The 19,151-nt window shown below is 42.5% G+C and overlaps 1 protein-coding gene and 1 long non-coding RNA gene across 5 annotated transcripts in view; one reads left to right on the forward strand and one right to left on the reverse strand.

The window, feature by feature from the left end:
* Positions 1 to 2,102: 2,102 nt before the first annotated feature.
* On the reverse strand, positions 2,103 to 18,641 carry SERPINB2 (serpin family B member 2). Of its 2 annotated transcripts, none has more exons than XM_072821046.1 (8): positions 18,433 to 18,641; positions 14,630 to 14,806; positions 11,310 to 11,426; positions 9,647 to 9,775; positions 9,077 to 9,194; positions 4,146 to 4,288; positions 3,396 to 3,560; positions 2,103 to 3,063 (listed from the first exon to the last, which is right to left on the reverse strand). In XM_072821046.1, exons 2-8 carry the CDS (start codon positions 14,795 to 14,797, stop codon positions 2,653 to 2,655), a joined length of 1,251 nt encoding a protein of 416 aa, XP_072677147.1. In that variant the 5' UTR covers positions 14,798 to 14,806; positions 18,433 to 18,641; the 3' UTR covers positions 2,103 to 2,652. The 2 variants fall into 2 exon arrangements, with proteins under 2 accessions (XP_072677147.1, XP_072677137.1); XM_072821036.1 differs by having other exon boundaries at positions 9,647 to 9,796; positions 18,433 to 18,555.
* The window catches only part of LOC140630579 (uncharacterized), a 54,787-nt gene continuing 45,678 nt past the window's right edge, over positions 10,043 to 19,151 (forward strand). For all 3 annotated transcript variants that reach the window (XR_012028301.1, XR_012028305.1, XR_012028303.1), the window contains exon 1: positions 10,043 to 10,145. This is a non-coding gene — a long non-coding RNA (uncharacterized lncRNA). The remainder of the gene's footprint in view (positions 10,146 to 19,151) is intronic.

Below are 19,151 nucleotides of genomic sequence, written 5' to 3' on the forward strand. Positions count from 1 at the left end.
TTGTCCTATTTGGTTTGAGTTGCTATAGAGAATACCAAAGACTGGGTGGCTAAAACAACAAACATTTTTTCATAGCTCTAGAGAAATCTGAGATCAGGGTGCCAGAATGGTTGGATTTTGCATAAAGGCCCCTCTTCTCAGGTCACAGAAGGCTGTCTCTCTCTGTGTCCTTATATGGTGGAGAGAGGAAGCTCTGATCCCTTCATCTCATCACATCAGGAATTAGGGCTTTAACATTTACGTGGAGGTGAGGGGCTACAAACATTCAGTCCACAGCAATGGCTGAGAGTTCCTAGAACTGAAGCAAGATACACATTTCCAGATGGAAAAAAATATCTGATGAACAAGATAGATTTTGAGGAACAATTAAAAAATATACTTAATGCAAGGAAATATCAAGAACACCATGAAGAAAAAAAATGTGAAAACTACAAGGAGCAACAATTATCTTGACATAACTTTTCCTATTAGCCACTTTGGTGCCAGAAGACCGTAAGAATCGTACCTCTAGAGTGTTAAAGAGTGCTCTGAATCTAGAATTCCACACCCATCTTCTAAGTCCGTTATGAGCGTGAGACATATAGATACCCCATGAGGCACGATGATTCCAAAAGCTACTACCTGTTGAATTGCTTAATTATTGAAGAGCATAGAAAAATGAATCTAAATGTAAGAGAATGAAAGAAGTAAGAACTCTTAATTTTTTTTTAATTTTTTAAAATTTATTTATGATAGTCACACACAGAGAAAGAGGCAGAGACACAGACAGAGGGAGAAGCAGGCTCCATGCACCGGGAGCCCGACATGGGATTCGATCCTGGGACTCCAGGATCGCGCCTCTGGGCCAAAGGCAGGCGCTAAACCGCTGTGCCACCCAGGGATCCCCCCCAAGAACTCTTAATTTTTAAGAATGTCTAATTTGGAGGAAGCAAACCACAGTGCAAGCCTTAAGGACTCATTTTTTAAATAATTTCCAGGGATTCTATATTTGACCAGCTGACTGGGAGACAGTTTTACTTCTGACAAAGATAATAAATATCAACACTAGTACTAATTAAACACCGTACATGCTCAGCATTCTCCAAATTGCTTATGATGTGTAAATTCATTTAACCATCATGGCAACCTTATGAGAAAAGCATTGGTTTTTCTAGTTTACACCAAAAGAAAATTGAATCATAAAGAAGCACCATTCCTGGCCCATGGTTAGATGACTCGTAAGTACTAGCACTGAGATTTAGGGACTGACTGTCAAGGGCCTAGGGTACTTGTTTAGCCACCATGTTCCAGTGGGTCATCCGTCCCTGCCTTGTGTCACGGGGAAGGTGCTGCCTGGGAGACACTCTCAGAGTCCAGCCGCACTCCCGCAGCCAGGCTCTGTAGCCAGCTCGGATACCCCAAACCAGATCTGTCTTCATTCTCATGACTTAAGCTATGATCTGCTCTGTCTCTGATCCACTCAAAAGCATTCTGTGCTATTTGAAGCAAACACCTCTAAAGGAAGACATTTGTGGTTCCCCTCTTAGTCTTTTTTTTTTTTAAATAAAGATTTTATTTATTTATTCATGAGAGACACAAAGAGAGGCAGAGACACAGGCAGAGGGAGAAGCAGGCTCCCTTTGGAGAGCCCAATGAAGGACTTGATCCCAGGACCCCAGAATCATGACCTGAGCCAAAGGCAAATGCTCAACCACTGGGCCACCCAGGCGTCCCTCCCTCTTACTCGTATACCCAGCCCATCTCCTCTTCCCTGAACTCTCAGCTCAATCCTTGATCTTGATTCTATGTCTGAACCACTGGACCAAGTGTTTATTCCCACTATCCTTGAGGTTTAAACATGAATATTCCCAAAGGACTTTGACTCAAACTTTTCTGAGTTGCTTTTTTTTTGCTGCTATAAGAAGGCAGCTCTAAACCATTTTACACACAACCCCATCTGACTCCTAATACTGGGCTCCCAGCAGGGGCGATTATTCTCTTATATCATTTATTCTGTTTTTCCTTGTTCTCCCACAAAATGAAGCATGATTCCTGATCCCTGGGAATCAAGGTATGACAGGTCTTATGAACTAATGACCAATGGAATGACAAGAAACAAATGGTTGCATGGAAACATGTTTATTTTTTATATATATTTGCAATTTTACATTAGTTATAGACACATCTATGTAATAATAATGCTAGAAATACATATATTTCAATGCTTTCTTCTAAGTATTTATTATAAAAGGGCATGGAAGGGCAACTACTCATCCCTCATTATACAAACAAGTAAATGCATATTTTAGAAAAATAACTGATCACTCGCTTCTGTAACTATATCAGTTACATAAAACTGACAGTGAACAATAATTAAAACCATTATATAAAATAATAAATAATACAGTTAAAGTTAATGCTATAAAATAAACCCATAGTAAGGAAGACCTAACTGGGACATCCTTCTACTTATGAGAACAAATGATTAGTCAGCTTTGTAATGCTAAGGTGGATAGTTGTCTAGTTATTTCTGTACTTATCATTAGTGTGTAGAAGAAGTTATTCAGAAAAGAGCAGAAATGTGTAGGAAAAAAGTCTCTAAATTTTTGGCACTCATTGCAATTCTGAGGCTTACAGCTCATACTACAAAATCCTGTGCAGAAACAGAACTTTTCAATTTTGGGGTAAGACAAGCCTGCCAAAAAAGAGGATGCTCTTGGTGATTTTGTGCATGATAAGGAAGAGGAAAGGATGGTCTGCCACAAACTGTGGGCCTCCGTGGCCAGTTCTCCCTGACAGAGTGGCCCCAGTGCCAGCAGCTGCTTCCGTGCCCTCCTCGTTCACATCAACTGTGGCTTGATGGAACACTTGGGACAGAAACAGGTCATTTGTGTTGGACATTCCTGAGAAATTGGCCTGGCTTTGGCTGAAGGCTTCCTCCATGCCCATGTTCCTGAGAATGGATCTGAGTTCATAGCGCTCCTCTAATTTGAACTGGGGGAGGTACACCTCCACATTATCTTCGGCCATCGTGTCTTTGCTGGTCCACTTAATGAATTTGTCATAGGTTATTTCACTTTCCAGCTACAAATTAAAACATTAAAAAGAAAAGCCTATAAGTGCTCAGAAAAGAAGGCAAATAACTTAAAAATATGTTAAAAATCAATGACTTTAACTTTACCATATGGTGGGTGATATAAAAATTTTATACACCGGTAAAATTTTTGCATGAATGTAGCACGTATGACATATGTTAACGGTCTAAATTAAACTTTGAGACATGAACATTTATTATCAACCAATTCACATGTTTCTGTGAGGTGCTGCACACCATTTTCTATGCCTGTAGACATGTTTGTCATGAAAGGTAAGTTTAGCTGCAGAGGTTTAAAACAATACAAGCTAGAATGGCTTACCAACTCCAAGCCAGTGGACACATCAGTAATTTCGTCTGGAAGCAACAAGAACATGCTGATGTTTCCAGCATATGGGAGTTCTAGAATCTGAGTCTTCAGGTCCCCTATGTATCCAATGTTCAGGTCTGCATGCAAGTACATCATCTGTACAGGAACGCGCTGAGTCTAAAATTATTAAAAAGCAAATTATGAAAGTCGATATTAAGATGTCAGGAGATCATAATTAGACATAAAAGATAAGTAGGTTCTGCTTTAGTGTTGAAGAAATATCTTCTTAAAAATCAACAAACTATTTATACCCTCACAGCTGCTCTGATCTTATTAGCTTTATCATGATTACATCTATTATTAAGATGGACAATGATAATACTTACAATAATACTAAAATATTTGTTCAGCACCTGCCATGGGCCAAGAACTCTGCGAAATCTCATTGAATCCTTACAATAGTCAAATTCCACTGATCAAAACATGGAATCCATGGAAGATAAATATCAGTAGAACCTTAGTATAGAACCTACATCTGCATCCAGAATTATGTAATTCTAAAGCCCATGGTCTCAACATTACTCATATAGCCTCTCAGAAAATTACTGAGTGGTACTCGGTAACTTGAGTCAACCAACTGTCCAAAGTGCATAATTTATGACTAACAAGTCATGTAGGAGCATGAGTGGTCTCTAATTTTTTTTCTCTGTATTGGCCAAGGTCCTAAAATATATGTTAGGAAAAGTCCATCTTGTCTCATACCGTGTTCACACGGAAAGGATAAAGTCCATTTAATTTCTTCTCAAATGGAGTCTTCCATTTTCCTTTGAAGTAGACAGCATTCACCAGGACCATCTTGGTGTCCCCATCTACAGAACCTTTAGGTAACAAGTCTGGGATTTTGCCTACAGAAAACATGACACATGTTTAGGTTTCATGACCAAGAACTGCGACGTTATTATGATTTGAATCTCTTGAGTCCCCATCAAACTCAGCATGTACATTTGTCAGATTCTGCAGAGGTAATGACCTCAAGCTCGAGTTTTTCTCCCAATGTATCTAAAGCAAAGCAGACTACATTTCTTGGAAGGTTTGCAAAGTCCAAGTGAAAATGAAGAAGTAATGCATCTAAAATTTAGAATGCCTATCAAACTGGAAAATTTTCACCTCGTTTTTTGTTGTTTTCTCAAAGTTTCTCAAAGTTTAGAGCTCCTTCTAGATCTGATCCAGACAATCTATGAGTCTGACCCACTGACTCATTCAAAAACTTTTTTTTTTGAAGTCACGCTACACCTACAGCAGAAGTCAGGCAGATACAAGAGAGGAGAAATGAAGAACTGCCCTGGAGGGAAGAGAATGTTGGAAGAGGTGTTCAAAATAAGCAGTGAAACAATGTGTCAGAAATTCTACAACAGAATGCAAAGTGCTTTGGCAGTGCAGAGAAGGGAGTACATGAGCGTGCCAGGGAAGGAAGGGTCTCAGAAATTATCACATCCAAGTGTGATAGTTAACAACAAGAACAACAACAAAATGGCTTAAGAAACAGCCCATGTATAGTAAATATCTGCTCTATAATTTTTCAAAGGCTCAAATACATCATTTTACTTAATCCTCATAACTATTCTGTTGGGGTCTCAGTAGTGTCATTTTACACAAAAAGATCCCCTGCTGAGAAAGGTTAGCAACCTCGTCAAGCTCACAAACTGGTAAACTGGTCAGGCTTGTGTGCCCACCACCACTGCTACCAAACCTACCGACAGACACAAGACTAATACAAAGGTCAGTGTAATCTGACCAGCTTCCATAGATTCATCATTATATCCCCAGTCAACTGAAATTCTTGGTGACTTATAGATCAATGGAACAGAATAGAGAACCCAGAAATGGGCCCTCAACTTTATGGTCAACTAATATTCAACAAAGCAGGAAAGATTATCCACTGGAAAAAGGACAGTCTCTTCAATAAATGGTGCTGGGAAAATTGGACATCCACATGCAGAAGAATGAAACTAGACCATTCTCTTACACCAACACAAAGATAAACTCAAAATGGATGAAAGATCTAAATGTGAGACAAGATTCCATCCAAATCCAAGAGGAGAACACAGACAACACCCTTTCTGAACTTGGCCACAGGAGCTTCTTGCAAGATACATCTATGAAGGCAAGGGAAACAAAAGCAAAAATGAACCATTGGGACGTCATCAAGATAAAATGCTTCTGCACAGCAAAAGAAACGGTCAACAAAACAAAAAGACAGCCTACAGAATGGGAGAAGATATTTGCAAATGACATATCAGATAAAAGGCTAGTATCCAAGATCTATAAAGAACTTCTTAAACTCAACAGCAAAGAAATAAACCATCCAATCATGAAATGAATTGGCAAAGGACGTGAACAGAAATTTCACAGAGGAAGACATAGACATGGCCAACAAACACATGAGAAAATGTTCCACATCACGTGCCATCAGGGAAATATAAATCAAAACCACAATGAGATACCACCTCACACCAGTGAGAATGGGGAAAATTAACAAGACAGGAAACAACACATGTTGGAGAGGATGTGGAGAAAGGGGAACCCTCTTGCACTGTTGGTGGGAATGTGAACTGGTGCAGCCACTCTGGAAAACTGTGTGGAGGTTCCTCAAAGAGTTAAAAATAGAACTGCCCTATGACCCAGCAATTGCACAGCTGGGATTTACCCCAAAGATACAGATGCAGTGAAATGCCAAGACACCTGCACCCCAATGTTCACAGCAGCAATGTCCACAATGGCCAAACTGTGGAAGGAGCCTCGGTGTCCATCGACAGATGACTGGATAAAGACGATGTGGTTTATGTATACAATGAGATATTAGTCATTAGAAACTACAAATACCCACCATTTGCTTGGACATGGGTGGAACTGGAGGGTATTATGCTGAGTGAAGTAAGTCAATCGGAAAAGTACAATCATTATATGGTTTCACTCATATGGAGAATATAAATATAGTGAAATCCGGGATTAGAGGGGAAAGGAGAGAAAGCAAGTGGGAAATATCAGAGAGGGAGACAGAACACGAGAGACTCCTAACTCTGGGAAACGAACAAGGGGTAGTGGAAGGGGAGGTGGGCGGGGGGATGGGGTGACTGGGTGACAGGCACTGAGGGGTGCAGTTGACAGGATGAGCAACTGGGTGTTATACTATATGTTGGCAAATCGAACTCCAATAAAAAAATATACAAAAAAAAGAAAAGAAAAGAAGAAAAGAAAGAAAAGAAAAGAAAAGAAAAGAAAAGAAAAGAAAAGAAAAGAAAAGAAAAGAAAATTAAATTCTTGGTGACTAATGACAATTCCTACGGCTTCACTTAACTTTGTGACGTGAATGACAGCACTAATGTGATCATCACAAATAAAATAGACAATTCCCTCAAATTATTATAAAATATGGTAAAGCAGTCAGCCCAGGGGACCACGAGGCATTCTGGCAACACAACTGTTTCCTTCACAGCCACTGAAGACAATGTGTAAAGAGAAAAAAGAATTGGTGCTTTTCTCAGAAAAGCAGAACCTCCACATCTCTTGAATGTTGCAGCTTTTACTTTCACTTCTGCTAACCTTCACTTTCCCTCATTCCTCTGTGTCTGTGGTTTGTCAGTATTTTAGGACAGTAATTGCAAAATCTGTTATAGAAATGAAGAACAAAAGTAATCAACTATTTTCAGAGGAACAGAAATATTTTATAAATTCTACAGAACTCAGTTCATGTGTTTTTTCCCATTATGGGCGCCAAGAAACCAAGACACCAAACTATTGCTGGAAACAAAGTTTTAAAACATAGGAGTTACATGAAATTTACTTCCTGCCTAAATTGTCTAACAGACTCTTTAAACACCCACATGAAGAATTCAGAATTAGACTAAGGATCGAACAAGAGGAACCCCCACTTTCACCACTAACTGGTAGTGGGATCGTGAATGAGCCAGTTAACCCCTCAGGGACCCGAGGTCCAACAAAAAAAAAGGGGCAAATTTGGGTAAATTATCTCCAAGGACCTTTCTGTCCTATCAGCTCATAAATCTATGGAATACCCAAGCAATTCACCTTTGCAGTAATCTCTATATTATTCTTCTTAGAAATCTGTCTACATGTTGCTAGTCAGCAGTTACTTATTTAAGTCCTATTATTCTACCTGGAGATTTGGAAGAATGAAGGATTTTCATGATCGGTCAAAGGCTGTGCTAATTTTTGTGGGGACACAGGAGAAGGGTGACATATTGCCCTTACCCTCAAATTATTATAGTCTATATGGGATGGCAAGGCAAGCAAAATAAAATCAGTTCAGTCACAGTTGAAGGCTGTACAAAGCAAATGTTTAACAGGAGTCATGAAGCTAACAAAGCTCCAGAAGAGTGGAGAAGAGGCGAGTGGCTGGGAGATACCGCTAAGAAAGGCTAGGACTCTGGTGAACCCCTTAAACCCTGAAGTTAGGGAATGCAGAAAAAGTAAGCCTGGAAGTAGCAGCTGACATGCCATGGAGAGCTCGGGAGCCAGCAGTCATCAAGCACAGTCGGTTGGATTATTAAGAATTCAAAAGTCAGGGCCAAGAGTAAGATCCTCTGCAGAGGCCAGCTGGAGGGCAGTGAAGTTGTTCCCATGTGGGGACGTTGGGGATACAGTGACTGCATGACAAGTGGCGTGACTTCACCTCTGCAGTCTCATCCCCTCCCTTGTGCTTTACATTCAAATCCAGCCAGTCTCTACTCCTTGCCCCAGAGGGCCAAGCTCCCTCACCTCTGCATCCTGGAACTGAGCCCTCTGTCTGGAACTCTCTCCCCGAGCCTCACCAGCTGCAGCCCATTCTCATAATCACAACATAAACACTTCTCATTCCCAGAAGACCCTTCCTGTCATAACATTGGAGGCAAGGGCCTTTCTCGTGTGCCCCCATAAAAGCACGTAAGACCACCTTGCAGCCATTGCCGATTGAACTGAACACCTCCCCTAGGCCGTGAGTTCTAGGGCGGCGGGGTTCTGTCTCCTTTCCATTTTTATCCTCCTTTGCGTGTATGGTGCCTGGCTCTTGTAAGTGCTGGATAAACCATTGTTGACTGAAGGATTGAATTCAGTAACAATGAATGGATGACTTAATTAAGTTTGAGTCCTGGTAAAAACCACATAGTGAGACAGGAGCCCATGAAAGAAGTAGGGACATGAGCTGCACCAGCAGGGACCTAAGACCTCACAGCAGATTGGCTGTGAATGGTGAATACCAGTTAAAATACTTTTCTGATCCTGCCTCTTCCATTGCCAGTGGTCTCGCACCACTTACTCAAGGGGAGGGGGTGGGGGAGGAACACATCTTCTTTCTTTGTTTTTGTCCACACCGGACATACAGCACAATTATTTCAACACTGGTATTTCCTGCCTTGGAAATCCTCTCTGCCTGCCCTCATCTTCCATTCTTAGGTAACATCCAAAATCAGATTAGTAAGTACGGAACAGATGTCTTCCTGCAGGAGGCCTCAGCTATCCTTTCTCACTTAGAACACTCAGTTGAACAAGAATAAGGCTACACTAGCCGAAGTAACTACGGTTGGGTGAATTTTGAGGGAGTTAGGGCTAAGTGCAGGGAATGATTTCTTTAAAAAATTAGATGGGAGGTTTCTAACTGAAAAGAAGAACAGGAAATATTGCTTTGGTTGTACCTTTGGTTTGAGTCTTGACCCAGGAATTAATCTTTTTTCGGGTTTCTTCAGCACATTCTAGGAAGTCCACTGCCTGGGGTTCTGTGGAGTAGTATTTCTTGGAGAGTCGCATATATTCCTTTAAAGCAAGAAATAGGCCAAAGGTGACACAAAATGAGACTTGGTGTCATTGTAAATCATGGGCTTCCTGCCCAAGACTTGGGGGGAGGGATGGGGGGGCCCGAGATAGGGGAAGGGGGGCTGGGAGGCTGAAAGAGGAAACGGGGTGGATTATGCGTGCTCCGGGGACCCCCTTGCCCACACTCATTTGCACTCCTGCACTGTGCACTACGGCCACTGGGTAGGAGGGGAAGGCTGGGCTCGCGGGAAGGCTCGGGAAACCGGCGCTCCCCCAGCTCGGGCGCTCGCTGTGCACGCGGGGCTTCTGCAGCCGCGGAGGGAGCGCCCACCACGGAGCATGCGCAGCGGCCGCCGTGACCCGGGGCGCGGGCTCGCCGCTCTCTCGGCCTGGAGGGCGGCTGCACGTCGTCGGGTGGGGGCCCAGCCTTTGCAGCTACAGGTTTCACTCACTTCCTTGAACCTCGCAGTCTTCTCTCCGAACAGCTGGTTGACGCTCTCCAGTAAGTACTCCCCGGAGGCTGCGCTGACCGCGGCGCTGAGGGAGCTGAAGGCCGAGTGGAGGGCGGCTCCCGCTTGGGCCTTAAACACAGACGAGGCGCTCTTTAGAGAACACAGGACGCCAGCAGGATTATTTGTTAAGCAAACTTTTTTTTTTTTTAATGCCACAATGAAATGCTGTATTAATGTATGCTTTGAATTTTCTTTTTTTTTTCCCCTAAAGATTTTTTTCATTTATTCATGAGAGACACACAGAAAGAGGCAGAGGCACAGGCAGAGGGAGAAGCAGGCTCCACGCAGGGAGCCCCATGTGGGACTCGATCCCGTGACCCCAGGATCACCCCCTGGGCCGCTCAACCACTGAGCCACCCACGTGCCCCTACTTATTTTCTGACATTTTAGAGGAATCTCTGAGGAAATACTTTCGGTGTAGTGCATGAAAACTCCTAAGGTAAGGTTTTCCTTGTTTCAGACTTAGCTGCACCTACAGATTGTGTTTAACCGGCAAGTGACCAACATCCTAGAAGAAAGTGAGGTTTCTTTGAGGAGTTCCTAAACCTCAGGGTCTCTAAGGAATTTTATTCTATTAAAACGTTACCTTAGAAATGTTTTAGAAAAAGTTAGTATATATAAAAAAAGAAGAAGTCAAAAAACTTTAAAAAAAAGAAAAAGTTAGTATAACAGCTGAAAGTATCCACCTTATAACTAAAGGGTGGTCTGTGCAGTGGGAAATCTGGGTTCTAGGAAGCCACGAGAATGCGGGTGGCTTCCAATCCGCTCCCCCCCCCCCCCATTTGTAAGCGTGATGACAGACACGGGGCACAGTCACGCCCAGGAGGCAGAGGTCGGGGCCCTGCAGATGGGCTGCCGGGTGTCACAGGAGGCCTGACGAACCTCCATCCTGAAGAGGCCTTCTCCACCTCCTCTGGCCCATGATTCCCTGGGCAACAGGCCAATGGAGCAGCCTTCTGAGAAGGAATCCACGCGGGACTCCCCCCCCACCTCCCACCTCCAGCCCATGAACATATTATGGAAGTTGCTAATCAATAGGAGTATATCTATACCCAATTTCTGTAAGTTATCTGGATAGCTGGTGCTGAAGGAAGTAGAGTACAGAGAAGAGATATTGGTATCTGAGATAGGTGAGAAATAGATACATATGTATATACATACAGGGACAGGTGATAAATAGGTAAATAGAGGGGCTGGAGAGAGATATCTGAGGGTCCTGGTCTCTCATGACGTCATCCCATTCCTCAATTGTTTGTCACTCTTTACCTTCTCCCACCTGGAAATCTACATCCGGGCATGTGCATTCTCGTTGCCACAACAGTTTCAGAATGAATTGCACATCCCCAACCAGAGGCAGAGCGGTGTGATCAAATTTAGAAACAGTTCTTGCCTAAAAGCCATGAAGCCTAGGTTCTACTCCCCCCCTGCCCATACTTATCAGTGTGCTCAGAGGATATTTGTTTAAGGGCTCTGAGTCTTTGTTTTCTTTCTATGAATGGAGGAAGTTGTACTAGGTTCTTTCCCTGTCTACCACGGTGACTTTAAGATGAGAAGATTCTAGAAATAAAATGCAAAATAAATTATGAACCAATGAGTTAGATACCTGCGAAATAGCCTCAGGATAAGGGCTCTTCTGGATCTGCTGCATGAGTTCACAACCTGTAAGGTTTTCTGGGGTCACGGGGGTCTCAGGGGCTCCAATTTTGTCAAACTGAAACACCTATAATTGGAATTAGACAGAACACAGTTAATTGTATCCTTTCCTGCCAGATTATTCACCTTTAAACCAGCAGCTCTCAGGTATCTCTTAGTGGTCCTGTCTACTTCCCTGCCTTTGTGTCTCGGGAACAAGCAGATGCTCTTTATACATAATATATAAGTGTCAGCAACTAGAATTTTCCTCACAGGAAACAGCTTGAGTTATTTTATACTAATCCATAGACTGGCCATTTAGACAACACTTTGTTATTATGAGGTGATTTACAATCTCTTCACTAAATTATCTAAATTATCATCCAACCCATAAATGGCCTTGATAAAAAATGCTAGTATTGTGAAGAAAGTAATAAGATTAGCTCATGACCTTGTATTTCTCTGTCTTTTCAATGGCCTTATATATTATACACTTTTCATCTGTCAAAAGTCAGTTTAAGCATAAAAACGGTTATTCAATATGAACAGGGATCACATAAAATATTTGCACATACCGTATTACACAAGAAGACCAACATCTATGTGGGAGACAGGCAACAGGGGTCAGATGACATATAGACAATCTTTATATTGTGAGTGGCAGATCCAGAAAACACAGGGAAGCTGTGCAGGTGAAGGCTGGCCCCTAGGAAGCTGCCTCAGGCTCCTTCCCAAAATTACAGCTTCCCAGCCTGTCCTCTCCAGTCTCAGCACCCCCACGCTGGCCCTGCACCCAGGCCTTCCCCCAACCTCCAACATCCTCTTGGTCTTGCTGGTCCTGCAGGACATCCTTTGGGGGGCCCAGGGTGAGGAGGAACTTATCTGGTAACTAGATTGATGGTGGGGACTCTGCTAACAAAGGAAAAGTAGGCTTGCCCAGCCAGGCAGTGAGTTTCTGGGTTGGCAGGAAAGGTGTCAGGCGTTGTGAGATCTTTCTCAGCTCATCAAATTATATATCAAGTGGCCCTACTCTGCCCCCACATAAGGGAAGAATATTTCCTGAAACAGCTTTTCTGCTTTTCATCCCCTCAAAGGAAGTTGATGCTTAAATCAGGAGTCTCCTGGCTAGCACCAAAGCCTTCCTGAATCATTGCAAAGCCTTCCTGGATCATTGCAAAAGCCCCCACAGAAATGGGGGATGGGGGGGGCTGGGTCACGTGGAGGCCACAAGATAGAGGCAGGCACAGTGCCCAGACAGGCAACTGAGCCCGGGCAGGTCTGGGGCCTCATCCAGAACATAAGAGCTGGGAGGACCGCTCCTTGTGCACATCAATCTCTTACAGACTTATGTGCTCTAGGAGTTCATCTCTTTTATGTATTCATTGTCTCCACTTCCACACTATCACCTTGCCCAGCAACACTGAGTCCCAGCTATGTGGCCTCTCCCTGGTATGTAAGATGAATGTGGGGATCATAGCCTCTGTTTCACAGGATCGTGCATCATATGGGCAAATTCACAAAACGCTCCTCAAAAGGTGCCTGGCGAAGGCGCTGAGGAGCACAAGCTGCTAGAACAGGTTAGAACAGCGCCTGCTACCAGGCGCTCTGCGGGTTATCTCTAATCTGCACAACCATCATGCAGGCTGGGCATTTGCGTTCTTACTTTGGAGATGGGAAAGCTGAGCCTCAGACCATGCCTTCCCTCACACACCTAGTAGGAATGCCAAAGCCACCACTCAGCACTGCCTGGGCTGTCCCCAAAGTCCGTACTTCTTCCTCCAAGCCAACCGAGCCTCTCTTTTCCTTTCAATAGGGAGTTAACCCAATTTTCCTTTGAATTGTAAAATCAGCACAGGCAGCAGAGTTATAGGAAAACAATATGACATCTTTGCATAGACCCACGTGCTTCAAGCTCTTTACAGATATGGAAAAGCTGGCTGGACCCGGAGTGACCAATATGTTCCTTTGCCTCTGGTATCAACATTTATTTGTTTTTTTATTTTAACACCCTACCCTACCTCATTTGTCATCCCCCCAGCAAATAACATTGCTTTTGATTCCTTTACATTTAAAAAATCAAGATCCTGATGTTTTCTAAAGCTCACCATGCAGTGCACGTTTTCTTTTCTCCAAGGGGAAGAGAATAAAGGGGAAGGAGTGTTGCCACATCGTGCTGGTATTAGAGTTGAGCAAGTGTTTCGTTGTAAGCCTTGATGTTTAAACTTCCACACACACAGGGAGTGAGGGCTTTTACCTCCCTTCCTCCTGCAGTGAGATTAGCCAACACCCCCCCAGTGAACCACCTCATAAGAGGCAGGTTGTAAATGGGTCACTGTGCACCAGCGAGGGACGTATGCATCAGGCAGGGTTTTCATGGGAAACCCAAAAGTGGCCGGAGGCATTTTGGTGTAACTGAACACACAGTGTGTACCCGTGAGAAAGCAGAGCCTGTACTGCGAGCATACAACGTCAGTGTTTGTCGCTACATGAATCCGAAAGAATCATTAGATGATGACCTTATCTGTCTCCCTGACCTGGACATAACAGGAATGTGTGCATTTTAAATGTGCTGAATGCATCTCATGGGAGCACTGAAGTATGTGGTGGAAGAAGGTCAATGGATTTCTAAGGCCCTGGGTCCAGTCCCCTGACTGAATGCCTTCACAGAGTCCTTCCACCAATACCTCACGATGCTGCCCCACATCCTGTTCACCCTGATTTTGAAAACTGGCCATCATGCCAGCCCCTCATTTTGAGTTGATAGCATGGCTGGGGCTCTCTGAAGTCACGCTGCTCTCCTTGCATCTTCAACAGCTCTTAAAACCAAAGGAGAAATTCTTTACATGCGTGGGGAGCAAACACAGCCCAGTGGGAGAGGCACAGAAGGAGCCTGAATGGACTAGGCATCAGGAAACCGTAGGAGACCCTGGCAGGTGCGCTGTTCACGCTGCTAGGCTTCCATCTATAAGATGATGCTTGTCTTAAAACCAAATGAGATAAAGCATGCAAAATACTTTGAAAAGTATAAAAATAATCTTATAAAATGTAAGACATGGTCCCTATTTCCAGCCTTGTGAGATAAGAAACTGCAGTATGCCTTCTGCTATCCACAGTTGAGAGTTTTTGTGGTTTAGCTATTTTGCAGATTTGAACCTAGAGAACTTGTGTTGTAATAGCATGTCACAACCATCGACCTTGATAACATCAAGCTGTCTGAAGCATGAAATTACAATTCTACACTTCCATTCAGGTGGGACCCAGTCCTAATTTGGAGCTTTAATAGACACTCACCTTGGCCATCTGGTCTGCAGTTTTTCCCCTGGCACCCAGGTAGACCATGGCTATGGTGGATGAGATGCTCCATGGAGAGAAGAAGAGATTCGGGGTGGCAGTAGTATTTGCCAGATGCTTGAAAATATTGAGGGCGAAGATGGTGTTTGCCACATAAAGTTCTTCCATTGTTTCAATCTGGAAGGAAAGCGAGGAAGAAAAAAGCTCTAAAAGATGACAACATTTTGGGTGATGTCAGCCAAGTAGTACAGGTGAACCCTGCACAGGACAGGGCTTCCCTCTCTGTTCTTCCTTCATGGGACAACATGAAGTAGAGCTTGGATGGCATCATGGTCCTATGACCTGTGCAGCCTTATAGGGCTCCACACTTGGTGTGATGCTCTGCTGTCACCAACTTAAAATTCTTGATAATTTTGAACAAGGGGCTCTGCATTTTCCTTTTGCACTGGATCCTGTGAACTATGTAGTTGATCCTGAGGTGCAACAAACAGTTAAATGATGAGTAGGGACATCCCATATAATAACCATAATAACAGCAATGACAATAAATAGCATTCATTAGATTCTTACTATACAACAGATGCTATTCTAAACATTTTACCAACCATTTAATTCTTGCCAAAACCCTATGTGAAAGGCATTGCTATTCATGTTCTACGAGGGAAGAAACTACAGCACAGAGGATCAGAAAAGTGACAAGTGTCACCCAACTATAAGGGGCAGGAGGCATGGAAGCCAGGTGGGTGGCCTCCAGAGTCATGATTTCAACCTCTGCTGCATCTGCAAATATCAGGGACCCACATGGGCAAATACACACCTATTCAAACATATGCCACATGCACACATATTCTTGTTGGTCCCTGGTGAGATTGTCAATTCTTTCAGATTCCCTGTTTCGAAGAGTGTCTCAGATTCATCATCTGAGGGTTGTTTTTTACCCAGCTCCTATCTCCTGTACCACCCCCCCACCACCCACACACACACACCTATATCCATCAATGGCCTGCAGTGAAACAGCTTCCTACATTATGATGGGCTTTGCTGGAAATGCCACCTGCTTCTCCTGCCACCCCCCAGCAGGGCAGTCCATTGCAGCACTGCGGGGATCATACGTACACACACCCTGTCACCACCTGAAGATAAAGGACAGACACACCTTCCATGACCCAAGTCTCTGTGTGAAGCGGAATGTGGGGACACACCCAAGGTATGCACGGGTATCTGTTGGTACTGGCCAGTGATCATTCTCTGGCTGTGTATTATGCTTTCAATGTGGCTTAAAACACACCCTATAATTACCAAAATATATGAATATACCAAATGACGCTGACACTCAGCATCCCACAGGAAACTTTGTGACAGTGGCTTCCCAGAGCTGAGGAGAGGCTGAGGGAGGTTCCAAGGTGAAGGACGTCCTGCATCTGTAGGGCTTGGCTCACTCAGCAGGCTTCCTGGCAAGCGCCAGCTCCCACGCCCCTCCCTAATCCAGGCTGTCTTAGGTGAACACTTGGCTCATGACCACTTTTTAAGAAAATCGTTGCAATTTGGATCAAAATGGCTCATGTGAAATACCACCCAATTGTATTTTAGCAAGACAAAATTGTAAATTAAGCAAAATTTGTCCCTGAAGCTACCTCTTCTCATTCAATCCTCACAAGATCTATAAAAGGTAGGTACTGTTATCTTCATTTTATAGGTAACCTCCTGATGCTCAGAGAGATTAAGTAACTTGCATAAGGTCACAGAGCTTCTATGAATGATGCAGGAATTCAAGCCTAGGTCTGTTGCAGGAACCCACTGCCTCACACTGCCTCTCCTGCTGGAGGTGAACTTCACTATTATGTGTAAGAGTTTAGGCAGCTTACTAGCTTGAGAAATGTTAGAAAGAGGAAACAAAAATAGGAAGGTAGTAAGTCCACAATGCTCCTAGAAGGCTTATTAAGTAGGGAAAAAAAAAAAACCCAAACCCCACTATTGTATTTTGTTTCATCACAGAGATTAGGTTAACTTGGGTGACTCAGACATTTGTTTCCTCGTCCTTCTACTGATTTAAAATTGTCTTTATATTAATTAGTCTTACTGGGCAGATCGTTTTTGTAAGTTACCTCAGTAACATTTTGGAAACAAATTGAGAATTAATATCATAAATAAAATACATCTCTATCCTCTTGTGAAAAAAAATAAATAAGGACTCAGCGCCAGATGAGTAACTGTAGCCTTCTCCTAGACTGAATTCTTTATAGTATCCTGCGTAGTAGTAGGTCATTGACACTAACAAAATTTAAGTGTTAGAGAGGCTTTTGATAGCTTTCTGGTGTCTTTATAAATGAAACAAGTAAAGAGGGACAGAATTAAATTGTCCCAGGTGCATTTACTTCTTTTAAAAATAGTCTAGTTTTTATACTTTTAAGTAAGGTGCAATTAACTACATCTAACATTAAAAAATAAGATCTCATGTCTATATTGCAGTTACCAAATTCCTTCAGCAGCATTGTTTTCATTTAATTTGTGGCATTACTTGCTCAGGAAAACCTAATAATTTCTTGTTACCAAAACCTGAAGATGCAGACTGCACAGCTAGTTAGCTTCAAAGCCTAGACCGAATCTCAGCCTTCTGATTTTGAGTCTGGCGCTTTTCACATGAAGTTTGAGAAGTTTGTAGTCTTAGAAATCTATGAAGGCACACATATAGCATGTTTCCTCTCGGACAAGTCCATGCCTTACCTTTGGGTAGGAATCTGCCTGACACAATGTAAAATCAAAGTCACAGAATGGTGTCAAATAGCATAATTGCCCGAAACAGGTAACACCTGTTGTGAGTTTCTTACCACTCAAAATTTACAACTTCATTAACTTCCAGATATCATGCTGCTAATTAAGGTTTAATATTATCATGAGGAAGAATAAATGGAGAGCATATGTGGGGCTGGGCTTCTTCTCATTGGCACTGGATGTTAGATTGGAGTTTGCTGTGGCATTTAAAACAATTTGTTTTGCGACTGCATAGTGCAAATATTTAGAAATTGACCACAAAAATCAAAGAAAACAAAGAGGAAATAGTACCTTCAAGGAAACGTCCCATCCAAACTTAGTGCATTCTCTCCCCAATTAAAAGCAGTTCCTGTTATTTGATGACTTTCATAATGAATGAGTGTCTGTTTGGGGGCATTAAATTATTTATCGAACTATTACTTCAGTCAATCCAACAACCAGTTTGGCAAATTTTTCTCTCCCATTAAATTGACCAATTATTGACTAAATTCAATAAATATAATGGGGTGTTCAACAGACCCAACCCAGATTGCTGCTGAATTTCTGCAATTTCTGACAGTTTTAGGTAAAGACGGTCATCCTTCTTATTTTTATTATATTTATATGATACTTATAGATTATTTTCATTGCTTAAATTACTGCATTTTAATGACATGTGAATTATATCAATTAATAATCGATATAGCCATTTCCATCCAGTTCAGTGTCAAAATCCTAGTCAGTAAAGAATATACATTTTCTAACCTGTTTGATAAAATCGACATCACCACTGAACTTTGGTTAATGTTACACAGGCATCAGCTGGCTTCTGAGACTCAAGAGTAAGCCTTACTATAAATTTAGGTCAACTCTTGAACTAAAATAGTTTCACTTAAAAATAATCTAAACAAGAAAACACCATGACATTTCTCCTCATTTTCTAAAGACATCCCACACTTTAACTTTCATTATTAATAATACCAATACAAAGGAAGAGGGGGGAAAAATGAAAGCCTGTTTCACAGAGATGGCCACAGAAATCACTGAAATACCTGGTTATTCCCGGAGGCGCTGCTGACAAGAAACCGTCCTCAGAGAGCTGTCAGAGTGCACACATGAAGAGGACTGGTTTTATAAAGCTCTGCCCCTCCCACACGTTTTTTTTTTCTCTTTCTAATCTGTATCCTTTGAGTGATTCAACATTTTACTCAGAAAGACATCACTATTATAAAAATGCTTGTTTGCTAAGGCATCATTTAAGAAATTTGTCCAGAGGATGACATCATTCAGAAACCTAAGAATTTGGCAATACCTACACATGCCTGTTAAAATTAGCTAAAGTCTGTCAGCCCATTTCAAGTGTCCCCCTCTATACCGGTGCCCAAGGACAGTGCCGAACTCGACAATAAGCCTTCTGTCGTTGTGCAGAGATGGCCGGTGGGCTCTTGGCAATAAAGACAACAGAATCCATTCTCTCTGAGTCTAGACACCCCTGAAGCGACTATTTGGGCATGGAAAGGAAAAGAGAACCACTATTTTTCTTTCTTGGAGATTCTCTATTTTAAATTGTCTTAGGTATCTCAAACTATAATTTCCTAAATAATTCTGGGTGCCACCCTAATCTCCTGTCACCAACCACACCCAAAGAACTTTCTGTTTGCCCCTGTTTCCAACACAGATCTTATCTTTTATTATACAGAGAAAATCTGTGTACTTGATACTGACTTTTAATTTTAGGATCATCATGTTGAAAACTTGATTGAAAAAAATC

This window comes from Canis lupus, chromosome 1, assembly GCF_048164855.1.
Source record: "Canis lupus baileyi chromosome 1, mCanLup2.hap1, whole genome shotgun sequence".
NCBI lineage: Eukaryota > Metazoa > Chordata > Mammalia > Carnivora > Canidae > Canis > Canis lupus.

Coding starts and splice junctions, on each gene's coding strand:
- SERPINB2 (XM_072821036.1), bottom strand. CDS start 14,797: ATGGAAGAACTTTATGTGGCAAACACCATCTTCGCCCTCAATATTTTC. Junction 4,289..9,076: donor GGTCAAGACTCAAACCAAAG/GTACAACCAAAG, acceptor TGTTTTCTGTAG/GCAAAATCCCAGACTTGTTA. Junction 3,561..4,145: donor ATCCTTTCCGTGTGAACACG/GTATGAGACAAG, acceptor TAATAATTTTAG/ACTCAGCGCGTTCCTGTACA.